Below are 13,119 nucleotides of genomic sequence, written 5' to 3' on the forward strand. Positions count from 1 at the left end.
TTACATTTAACTTTTACATTTATATGAAACATCCACATTTAGATATATTCTTCATGTTTACACAATGTTATTATTTAATGATATAGAACATGCTGTTTTACATGAATTTCTGTCTCAAATGAAAGAAAAATGAGCTAAATGTAAAAAATATGTTGGCAATGAAACTGAAGTTTTCTGTGCACGTGGACAGTGAGTGAGTGATGTTTTAATTCTTGTTTAGTGTCATGCAAACATCAGCTGATGCTGAGTAATGATTAGTCCTGTTCCTCAGCCTGTGACTCCTCCAGCTGATGCTGATGCTGATGCTGCGGATGATGCTGATGCTGATGCTGCGCGGGGCTGAAGCACCAGATCACACTGAGGATGGAGACATGAGGACATGAGGACATGGATTCTGTTACTTCTACATCTACGTGATTGATTTCCACGGGACCACCGGAATTTGACGCACGGATCTGGCGCAGGACGGACTGACCCTCACCTGGATGCTGATTCGTGCACGTGCACACGCCTCATCAGTAGTAGTACAGTAGTATTAGTGTAATATAGTGTAATATAGTAGGAGCGTGTGTTTAACAGCTGAACTTTGGATCCCATGTGATGTCAAAGCCAAACGCGGTGTGTGTGGATGATGCTGGGGGTCCTGGATGGATGAATGCTGCCGCCGTGCGTCTCATCTCTCCGGTAAAGTTTGAGCGGATGATCCCAGTGTGTGATGGTGGATTAGTGACCCGGTGCTGGAGCACTATGGTGGTTTCCCCGAGGCTTTGCGCTGCGGCTGCAGCACCGAGCACGAGCCCCAGGTGTTCCCACCACCACCACAGGTGTTCAGTGTGAACAGGTGAGCTCATTAAAAACACTTTCATCTCAAATCAACTTCCCAAACGACGCATGTTTGCACCGCCCAGTTTCTGCGTAAATTACGCGCCGAACTCCATTAGGAAATTCTACAATTTAAGAATTAAATGCTTTTTATTATTACCCCTGTTTAATGTTGCTGTGGACATTTTAAACTCATACCAGGCGTAAATTACAGCACTTTTCATTCCAAGTATGATTTAAATCCTAAATGTGATGAGATAAACTGAAGAAATGTAATATTTTGTGTTGCATGTTTGTCTAAACCTTACATTTTAATTACAAACCATTTTGCACTCATCGAGCATGTTGGCACGGTCCAGTTTCTACGTCCATTACGTGCCGAACTCCTATAGTAAATAATACATTTTAAGAATGAAATGCTTTTTATTAATGCTCTGTTCACACAGTTTCACATTAAAAGCAGGGAAAGTCTGTCTAATGTTGCTATGTGAACATTTTAAACTCACACAAGGAAGAATTACAACACTTTCCATTACAAACATGGTTTTAAACTCGTAAAGGTGAACAAATGTGTGTCAAACCTTATACTTTACCTTTATTGTAGAAATACAATTAGTCTTTAACAAAATATGGCTTCATTTAGGTTCTTATTTTGGTTATGCAAATTTTAAAGTTTAATATTTAAAAAAATGTTCCATTCTCTGCTTTTTTAGATTTTAATTTTTGACTCTTTATCATCTTTTTCATTATTTTATTAAATTACTTCTGTGTGCATTATAAAACATTTCTGTGAAGCACTTTGATCTCTAGTTTAAGTTTGAGTGATTTACATTTTTTTAAATAGTTTAATCAAAAACGTTTGTAAAAATTCAGTAAATACTGAATATTTGATAATAAAAGTGATGCATGAATGAAATCCTGAGGAACATAAAGGGAAATAAAGTGTGAACATGTTGAAGTCACTGTGGATGTTTTTATAAGAAGTGTCAGGATTTGAACCAACAACCACTTAGTGTTGGGTAACAGACTGAATCAGAGCAGATATTGTGAATCCACTGAAGTTATTTAATAAATGAAATGTGGGATTGAGCATCAGCTGGTTAATGGTACGACTGTTGGTTTCAAATGTGAGGAGAACATTTTATTTTTAGAAAGAGAAGGAAAAAACAGGCTGGAGGGAACATATTAAGGTTTATCGTCTTCTTTTCTGTCATAATAAACACATTTTGGAACAGATTTTGACTTTTTTTTTTATTGGATAATTTAAAACCTCCATCTCTGCACAGAATAAAACATTCAAACTTTAAAAACGCTTAAAGGGTTTGAACATAAAGTTTGAAAGTGTGGACTTTTTAGAAAGCTTATTATTTTATTCTGACAAATACGGAGCAGTTTGACCATCACAGATTTAAGGTGAGAAAACGAGTGCCTGTAATTTTCACTTGTGTCAAACTCAAGGCCTGGGGACCAAATATGGCCCTTTAGAGCATCAAATTTGGCCTGCAGGATCAAGTCAAAATTACAGAATCATTGTGTAAAAAAAATACAAAGTAATTCAGTTGTAGATCTTTCAGCCCTTTCAAATACTTAGATTCAATATATATCCACAATATTTCCATGTCTCACAGTTTTCCCACGCTTTTATCAGTCATTTTTAATCGCAAATAGCTGAAAAAGACATTATTTTTTTCCAAAATCCTGCAATTTTATAAAAAATTTTACATTTTTTTTCCCAAATTGAATGAAAATTGGTCACAAACTTGAGGAAATTTAAAGATTGGATATTGGCTGTAACTTTCATTACTTTACATATATTTATAGGGCAGAAGAATGTTGAAATTGCTTGTTTTCCCGCCCAAAATTTGCAGCCCACTTGACATCAACCTGGTCCGTGTTTGGCCCCTGAACTAAAATATGTTTTAAAGTGTGTGAGGCACCAATGGTATCAGTCCCTGCAGGAACTTCTCTTTGATTTTTTTGGAAAATTGCAGGTTTTTGGAAAACTTCAACAATTTCAGATGTAAAATGAGTGCCATCATGTGATACAAGGATGGGAAAACTGCAAATTACGGAAAATATTGTTGCGTTACGTTGAATTTGTAAGGATTCGAATTAGGGAGAATTTTGATGGAGAAATAAATTTTGGGCAAATCAAGAATAAAGTTGAAATTTTGAGAATAAAGTTGAAATATGATGGCGATAGAGTAAACCCTCAATTTTTATCAAGATATTGTTTGTTTTTGAAATTTCGACTTTAATCTCGTCTTTTCGACTTTATTCACAACATTTCAATTTTGTTCTTGATTTGCTTAACATTATTTTCTCATCAAAATTGTCCCTAATCTGCTTCCGTACATTTGTGTATTTGGAGGGGAGGAGATTTCAACAAAATTAGGTAATTTTTTACACAATGTTACTTTCTCCTGTGGACCGAATTGGATGCTCTAAACGTGCCGATTTTAGCCCCCGAGCCTCGAGTTTGACACGTGCATTAAAGTAACTTCATACTTTGTTGTGTTTATTCATTGTAGACCTTGTTTGACACGCTTGATGTAATAATGTCTATAAATGCTGTTTTTTCTCCTTCCTGCAGTGACTCAAATCTCCAGGATGTCGAGCTGTGGATAGAGACGAGCTCCTCGTTTCTCCTCCTGCTGCATCTCTCCCTCCATTCCGTCCTCCCCTCTTCCTCCCCGAGCCCCCTCCTCCTCCTCCTCTTCCTCCCCCCCGCAGCACACATGCAGGCCAAGAAACGGTACCTGCTCGTGTCTGTGGGGGCCGGTCTTCTCTTCCTCGTCTACCTGTGGGCTCTGCAAATCGAGGACTTCCAGCAGCAGCAGCCTCAGCCGTACCAGGACCACCAGTACAACCAACCACAGGAGTACCAGTACTCCCATAAGTACCAGGACGTGCACCAGCCGCTGCCTCAGAGGAGCCCTTCCAGGTCGCCCAGGCACTGGCCGGAGTCCAGCGTCCTGCTGGAGCCGTACCTGGAGGGGGGCGAGCAGGAGGTAACAAACAAATCAGAAATGTTTACCAATTAATCCTTAATTATTCAATATTCACACTGTTAATTATTTGTTTGATTGGATGAATACTTTTTGAGATATGGACAATTTAGTGAGGGGGGGGCGTGTCCTTATTTTTCTTCCATTTTCATCTTCCAATATATCAGGAACTCCATCACATAGAAAGGTAAATATGGTATAGTAATAAGCTCCACCCACTCTCTCAGAATATAGAAGTAGATCTGCTATACATCATATCTGGTGGACATGTCAGCTCCTCTAAAACATGTTTGTCAGTAAACTACTTAGCATATGTCTCAGCTCTCTGTAATGTGATCAGCTTAGAGCTATGAACATAGACTGTTCACATCACTAATGATTAGTCACAGATATGCATTGGTTCTCACGCTCACGCTCTGGAAATATGAACATAACCCTTTTTTTAAACTATTTTCATTGGTCCATAACTGCATGTGGGAATGTAAGAAAAAAAATCTGATCTGTTTTCATTTATAGTTAAAAACATAAAGTTACTCTTTCTTGGGATATAAAACAATTTTTTTTTATGTGACTTGAGGCCATCGTAGTTTGACTCTGTCTTATAGAGAAATATTGCTTTTATTTTGTAAAACACAGCTATTGGTGGACTTATGTCTGTTGGAAAGCTCTCACGCTAAATGTTTTTGGGGTCCTGGACCCCCTGATATCTATGATTGACCCTTAGGATCCTTCTCCTGATCTAGGGAATGTGGGTGCAGTTTGGTAGAAACAGAAGAAACTGCATTTTAAAGGACATTGTGGCATTTATTCACTCTTTTAGGAAAACAGAAGCTCGTGGACCCCAGTTGAGAAACTACTGATCAACATGTTTGATGACACATTAAAAAGCCAGGAATCAGAATCAGAAATGTTTTTAATGGCCATGTACAGTTTTAAGGACAGTACAAGGAATTTGTCTTGGTAGTTGGTGCACAAAACAAACAACAAAAAAATAAAATAAAGAAAAAAACCAAAAAACCCAGCAACAATAATAATAATAATAATGATAAATATAAAGGATGAGGGATAAATAAAGGATAGAGAGAGAATAAAGGATAAATATATATATATATATACAGTATATGTATATACAGTGCAGCAGATAATGTCATCATGGAGGTGGTGATCGGGTGGGGGGGGTTCAATGGGTGACTTGGGGTGTGTTCATGTGGATGGTGGCAGAGGGAAAGAAGCTGTTTTTGTGTCTGGAGGTTCTGGTCCTGATGGACCTAAACCTCCTTCCAGAAGGGAGAGATTGAAACAGTTAATGACCGGGGTGGGAGGAGTCAGCCACAATCTTTCCTGCATGCCTCAAAATCCTGGAGGCGTACAGGTCCTGGAGGGAGGGCAGATTGCAGCCGATGACCTTCTCTGCAGAGTGGATGATACGCTGCAGTCTGGCCTTGTCCTTGGCCGTAGCTGCAGCGTACCAGATGGTGATGGAGGAGCAGAGGATGGACTGGATGATGGAGCTGTAGAAGTTCACCATCATCTTTGTTGGCAGACTGAACTTCTTCAGCTGCCGCAGGAAGTACATCCTCTGCTGAGCTTTTTTGATGATGGAGCTGATGTTCAGCTCCCACTTGAGGTCCTGAGTGATGATGGTCCCCAGGAAGCAGAAGTTCTCCACAGAGCTCACTGTAGAGTCTCCCAGGGTGAGGGGGGGTGAGGGGGGCTGGGTTCTTCCTGAAGTCTGCTATCATCTCCACTGTCTTTAAAGCATTGAGCTCCAGGTTGTTCTGGCTGCACCAGGACACCAGCCGGTCTGTCTCCACCTGTAGTCAGACTCGTCTCCATCAGAGATGAGACGACGATGGTCGTGTCGTCTGCAAACTTCAGGAGTTTGACCGACTGGTGATGAAACGTGAATCACGTCTGGCAGAAACTTTTGATCTTTCTGAGTCGTTCTGTTTCCAAGAGAATCCAAGTATCTTCTTATAGTTCTTTGTATGTCTTTAATGTGACCTCTGTGGTCAGCCAGCCAATAGGACGTCAGCGTTGTGGTGTTTGTCCTTCAAAGAGCAACCGGATCCTGTCTATAGACAGACAGGTAACACGAGTGTTGCTCATCCCTCTTAAACTTAGAATAAAGGCTTTGTGTGAGAAATGACACACACACACACACACACACACACACACACACACACACACACACACACACACACACACACACACACACACACACACACACACACACACACACACACACACACACACACACACACACACACACACACACACACACACTCTTATTACGTGATTTCATTAGTTGAAAAGAGGCGGTGAACTTTAAAACAGAAGCTCATCGCAAACCCAAGTTCATCTGATGTGTTGTAGTTAAACAATTACTTCTGTATCCCTGAACGAGGCATCCTCATTATTTTTACCCTCTCGTTCCAAATCTTGTTGTTGCACATTCTGTGATATGAAGAAGAATGGAGACATGTTGCCTAGACATCACAGTGAGGTGACATCACAAGAAATCATAGTAATTATGAAGGAACAACACTTCAATAAATCAGCCTGAAGGTGGTTGAACACAGACATGAACATTGAAGAACAGTCATGTGGAGACAGAACCATCTATAAGGAGGAATAAAGGGGAGAGATTTTTGGGGAAATAATAGTGATCATAAAATGGGTTAAAAGTGACCAAAAATGGTGGAAAAGCTGGTGAAATGGATTTTAAAAACCACAGAAATTAGTTCAAGTGGGCAAAAACAGACAGAAAAAGTTGCAAATGGGAATGACAAATCTAGAATGTGGTTAAATTACCAAAAATAAGCATGAAATCTGGTGAAAAGAGGTTAAAAGTGACAATGGTCAACACATGTAACATTAGGTGGAAAAGTGGTGGAAAGGGTTTATAAGTGCTGAACATGTCTTGAAAGTTAAACATATTTGCAGAAAAGACATTGAAATTTGACAAAGTGTCAGAAATGGGAGAAATGTAGCAAAAAATACATTAAAAGGAGCAAAAATATGGCAATAAAAAGTGATGAAAATAGGTTAAAATATGGTGAGTTTGGTGTAGTTGGAGAAAAAGGGTAAAAATAAGCAAAAATTTGCTCAAATTGTTCAGAAATGATTCCTAGGTTCTTAAAGGCATCTGGTGACCCCAAATAGGGTCCCGACCGCAAAGTTGAGAACCCCTGGTCTTCAGGACCCCCCCACCCCCAGAGGAAAACACAGGGTTAAACGTCTAACACATCTATCTCTGTTCTTAGCTTTAGGGCTGGACGAAATGAACCAAAACTCATATCTCAATATTTTTTCTCAAAATGTCTATATTCAATATAATTCTCTATATTTAAATCAATAAAGCCTTAACAGAAAGACAGTTCTAGGTTAAATTTGCTGATGCAAATTGCCACACAGAAAATAACAGCTTCACAATATGTGCCACTTTTGGCTTTTTCTCCTATAAAGGGACAGCATGTGTGAGTGAGTTCTATAGTGAGGCGTGTTTCGGAGAAGGCGTGGGTTAGGATGCACTCAGTAATCCATCTTGTACAATGTCCCTGTTAAATAAACAAACTGAGCTTTTCATGCTGTTTTGAGACGAAACAAGTATTTTAATACAAAATAAGCTATAATATATGTATATATATCGATATAGGCGATATTGTAATTTTCCTTTTCCTCGTCTCCAGGAGGACAGTCCTCAGCTCCATCACCAGCACACCTCTCCACGAGAACGCCGCGCCATCCGTGACATCATTTTCAAGAACCGACGCTGCCGCATGGAAACCTGCTTCGACTTCTCTCGCTGCCAGAACGGCTTCAGGGTTTACATCTACCCTCCCCTGAGAGGGGACAGGATCTCCGACACCTACCAGAAGATCCTGTCCTCCATCCAGGAGTCTCGCTTCCACACCACGGACGCGTCCCGGGCCTGCCTTTTCGTCCTGGCCGTGGACACGTTGGACAGGGATCAGCTGTCCCCTCACTACGTGCAGAACGTCAAGTCCCGTATCCACAGCCTGCCGACGTGGAGCGATGGCAGGAATCACCTCATTTTCAACCTGTACTCCGGCACGTGGCCGGACTACACCGAGGACCTGGGCTTCGAGGTGGGCCAGGCCATGTTGGCCAAGGCCAGCGCGGACATGGTCAATTTCCGACCAAACTTTGACGTTTCCATCCCTCTGTTCTCCAAGGACCACCCGCTGAAAGGTGGTGGCATGGGCCACAAGACGCTGAACGATGCCCCGCCTTCCAGGAAGTACCTGCTGGTTTTCAAAGGGAAACGTTACCTAACTGGTATTGGCTCGGAGACGAGGAACGCTCTGTATCACATCCACAACGGGGACGATGTGATTCTGCTGACCACGTGTAAACACGGGAAAGACTGGGAGAAGCACAAGGACTCCCGCTGTGACCGAGATAATGAAAACTACTCAAAGTAAGACCTTTTTTTTTTTATCTTAATCGCTTTAAATCTGCTTTGTTTGTTCCATTGCAGGAAAATCTCCAAGTTCAGACTCTGGTTTCATTTGAACATTAGAGTTTTTTTTTCACTGATCTATCACTTTTATCTGAAAATCACAAACCCATAGCAAATAACGTTTTTCTGAGCTTCTACATGACCTACATGGCTAATTTTTTGTTCAGATTGAAGTAGGGCCCGTAGTGGTTACAGATGAGGGGAAGTTTTGGAAATATATGACACTGAGTGACAATAAATCATGTTTTAATTTACAGAAATCTGTAGTCCACCTCAAAAAAAAACAAAAAACTAGAGATTCACATCAAATATAAAACCAGTTCTTATTAACGAAGGCTGTGCCAAAGTTTTTCACAAGTTTGGAAACAAGTGTGTAACTGTAATATGTCAGTTAAATTGATTCCAGTCATTGTTAGTGTTATGTTTGACCACTAGATGTTGCAATTTGGCTTGAAAAAAACATCTATTTTTATTGAGGTTTCTGCTGTGCCATGCGTAATGCTATTTATGGTTCCACTCTTTGGTGGCGTTACACATGGGTTTTACTCAGCAATACTTTGACCAATCAGAATGTTTGACATGGCATTGGAAAGCTGAGAGCCTGTAGAAATTGGTAATATCAAACACTATGGGAGGGGCTTTAGCCCTGGCCAATCAGAGCTGGGTAAAGGAGGGACCTGCCATTTTACGCGCGAGTGCTGTGCACTCATTGGATAGAATTATGGTAAATGGACTAATGGACTTGATTTTATATAGAGCTTTATCACCACTGAAACAGTCTCAAAGCGCTTTACATATCAGCTCATTCACCCAATCACTCTCACATTCACACACCAGTGGGACAGGACTGCCATGCAAGGCACTAGTCGACCACTGGGAGCAACTTAGGGTTCAGTGTCTTGCCCAAGGACACTTCGACACATAGTCAGGTACTGGGATCGAACCCCCAACCTCTCGATCAGAAGACGACCCACTACCACCTGAGCCACGGTCACCCCTTTATCAACTTTGAAATAGCTGGATATGTGTAATGGCGGTGTTTATCTGACGATACTATTCAGATTGATTAAAATATGGAGTTTTATGCACATTGAAACAACAAAGGTAAGATACAAATTGTCATCATTGCTGATTTTTTCCGCTGTGTATTTTCTGATTTTGTGGTGTTGTTTTGGTACGTAACGTACCTGACCTGTATATCAGTGGATTCAGCTCAGCCTGTAGTTTCACGTAGACTCTTGTTATATAGATCTGTGTTTATTTTGTGACACAGCAGAGGAAAAATTCCCTGTTTGCTGAAATGTCAACTTTTCCCTCTTTGAACATAATGTCCTGGTGTGTGTGCTGTGGTATTTGGTTCTGAATGTGGGCTAGCTACAGTTGTAGCTTCTATAGTTTCTTATGATTACAGAAAGGTATAGAATGTGTGATTTCATTCATTCTTTACAACATTTAGAACCGTGAGAGTCACGGAGGCTGGAGCTGCCCCCGCCGGCGGGTCCGTTGGGGTTGAAGAGGTACTTTTGTGTAGTAGTTATTGAGTTTTTGCTGCTCAATATTCTTTAGTGGCTCCGATCTTTTCTTGCTCATTGTTTTGACTCTGGTTTTGCGTTTTGTTTAGTGTGCGTTTGAAGAGTCGAGTGCGTCGCGCCTCATCTCCTGAGACAGAACGCGTAAGAATTCACACTGCTTTGGGAAAAAAGTAGAAAAGTGTTGAAAGGAAGCAGAGCAGCGATGAGAAACACAAAACCTTGTAAGGAGTGGGTGCAGGGAACAAAGAAGCTTGTAGTCTGAGAGTGTGATCCAACCTTTTTAACAGTTGTATTCTAGACATGAAAGAGTGAATGTAGAGAACTTTGATTCAAGTTTTATCTAAAGATCATGTTTTGTACTGGATGTTTGTGAGTACGGGCTCATTAACTTGTTAGGAAGGAATCTTACCTCATCAATGTTGTTCTGTTGCAATTAGTAATTCCTATAATGCGGAAATAAGTCCTGGTGGATCTGCAAACAAAACGCTAATTTATTCACCATAAGAAACCACCACAGCACTGAGTATGCAACATTTAAAGCTAGAATTCAAGCTAATGCTAAAGCTAAGCTAGTGGGGCAAAGAGCCATTGGGCTGTTGTTGCAAACTTGTATTACTACTAGTGTGGAATTATTCTACAATATTTACTAGCGATGTAACGATTAATCGTGAGGCAGTTAAAAATCGATTCATAGGTATCACGTTATCATCGATACTGTGAAAATTGAATCACAGTACTTTTTTTAACCAGCAGAGGGCGCTATCCAGAAGTGTTGGTGGCGGGCGGAATCTGCTACTACTTTATTTCTGGCCACCTTCTACTCTTAAACATGTTCATAAATGATCCCTTACCCCTTTAGCACTGAAATAATATCTGTAATATTACGTGAATATCTGTAAAATCACGTTTTTCTATTAGCTCTGTCTGCTAGCATAGCATCTCTTCTTCACTGCAAAATATCTGCATGCCAACCGACCACTGGGTTACCAGCGCCCTCTGCTGGTCCAAACAAATATCTGACGTAAATACAGTGAAATGAATGTTTTTTTTTAAAGTCCAATTGTTAAGACAAAATACATTTTCAGTTGCACTTTTAAAAAGAAAAATAACTATTATGTAGTTTTGTATTGTTTACTATAGAACCAGAATTTAAATGAATATGCTTCTTCATTTGTATTATTCCTTTATTTCATTCAAGATTTATTTTTAGTTAAATTGCATTGTTTTGAATAGTTTATCAAGGGATTCTTTTGACAATGAAAAATAAAAGGAAAATAGTACAGTATTTTCCCAAAAAAAAGTAAAGGAATATTTTTCAGTCATTTACTGTATGTACAGTCCCATTTTGTAAAATAAATCGCGAGAGAATCGTATCGTGAACCCAGTATTGTGAATCGAATCGTATCGGGAGTTGAGTGAATCGTTACATCCCTAATATTCACTCATCATGACAGTAAAATAGACCATCCTAAGTCAATCTACTGCAGTAATTCATCTCTCAACCAGTAGAAAATACTGTGAACACCTGATTATGCATGAAAAAAAAAATACCGTCATATACTGTGAAACCGTTAAAATTTAAAAAAATACCAGCCCGATGATGCACGACACGCAATTTGTCAGAGACTCTCCCCGATCCCAAAAATAGGCGCACGAGTGAAAAATCGTCTCAAAGTTGGCCAAAAATGCACAATGTATGCCCGCCTTTATATCACGTTCATGAAGTTGAAGAATAGCAGATCAGTGCTGGTTTCGACTGGTCTTGATGGAAAATCCCACGTCTGGCCAGTCTGATAAAAAAGATAAGACCAAGACGACCAAAATGTGGTGTCAAGACCACCAAACGGGCTATAATATTACATTTATTTTACCGGCCCACAAACTTTAACATTTCCTGGAAACAGTAAATAGCATAAATACAACTGTAAGTTTTTCACTGATTGTTTTTTAGTAAGGTGCATTTGTATAGCAAAGTATGTTTATAATTGTGACCCTTAGTTTTTGTCACTGCTTTTATATAAAAGTAAAGTTTTTTTTTTTAATTTAAAAGAAATTATATCTCAAAGTCGGCTTATTGGAGGAGCGAGTTACCTATATTTTTTGGATGAGTGACAGGTGCTAATTTGAAACCCTACCACACATATACACGTTTTACTCACAGATCATCTTAGAACTATCTGAACCCACATTAGCTCTTTGTTGTTTTTTATTTTCCTAACCTTAGACGGTGTTTGTAACGACGCACTGCAGCTGGAGACCAATAGGAAGACATTGGTGAGTGTCACAATGTAAATGAAGCAGTGCCTGTGCTTAGATTTGTCTTCGCTTCACACAATGATTTTCTCCACATCATTTGAACTCACCTGCTGAGAGCAGACGTCTCTACAATACACAGCAAATTACCAGTTTCAAATAGAAACAGGACATTTAAATATCAGTGTGTGGCTATACACAGTATGTGTATACATAACATCTTTTTCCATCAAAGTCTCTTTATATATTATCTCTTTATGGCTTGTGAGTTTTTTTTGGTGGCTTTGTGCTGCTTTTACCTGGAGCAGATCATTGTGTTTGATGGACAAACATGGCTGGAGTGTTTTAACCAACAACCACGACTGGGGGGTGGGGGGTGGGGTGGGGGGGTTGGACCGGACTCAGGGCCTGAGGCAGGAGGGCCCTCAGAAATCTGTTTTATACATATGTACACAAATGTGTTTTAAACATTTTTTAGATTATTTATATTGAAATATGTGTCCCCATGATTCTGATCATTCTATATTAACCTTTGTACATGTTTGCTTTATATATATATATATATATATATATGTGTGTGTGTTTATGTCACAAACAAAACATTTAATAAACCACTAAAATATAGTAGAGCACATTTATAAAATATAAGCAATGGATATGGAGTCTTTAGGTTAATGCAGGGTTTTTCAAACTAAAATGTCCAGTAATTGGTTAAGAAAATAAATTAAAATGATTTTTTTTTAAATTTTTTAATGTATTAGTTTCTAATACGTACACATCACACTAAATAAATATCAAATCACTGTATCCTAAACTTTCTAAAATATAAATGTAGTCCAAATAAAATGCAATATAAACTTGTCACTTTGTGCATTAATCCTGGTTATTCTGTATTAGTAAAATATTAGCTTAGCGAACATTTATTAACCATTAAATAGTGGCTTATTAACATGCATATTTGTAACATTTTGACTCTTAGTCATTATTAAGTACTTATTAATGCCTTATTCTGCATGGC

At 39.3% G+C, this 13,119-nt stretch overlaps 1 protein-coding gene across 1 annotated transcript in view; it reads left to right on the top strand.

Moving 5' to 3' along the window:
• Positions 1-371: 371 nt before the first annotated feature.
• The window catches only part of LOC114457548 (exostosin-1-like), a 140,100-nt gene continuing 127,352 nt past the window's right edge, over positions 372-13,119 (top strand). The window contains exons 1-3 of the mRNA XM_028439491.1: positions 372-841; positions 3,416-3,833; positions 7,523-8,274. Coding sequence (XP_028295292.1) covers positions 3,561-3,833; positions 7,523-8,274 — 1,025 coding nt within the window. The 5' untranslated portion in view covers positions 372-841; positions 3,416-3,560. The remainder of the gene's footprint in view (positions 842-3,415; positions 3,834-7,522; positions 8,275-13,119) is intronic.

The sequence above is a fragment of the Gouania willdenowi genome, chromosome 24, assembly GCF_900634775.1.
Source record: "Gouania willdenowi chromosome 24, fGouWil2.1, whole genome shotgun sequence".
In the NCBI taxonomy this organism is placed as follows: Eukaryota; Metazoa; Chordata; class Actinopteri; order Blenniiformes; family Gobiesocidae; genus Gouania; species Gouania willdenowi.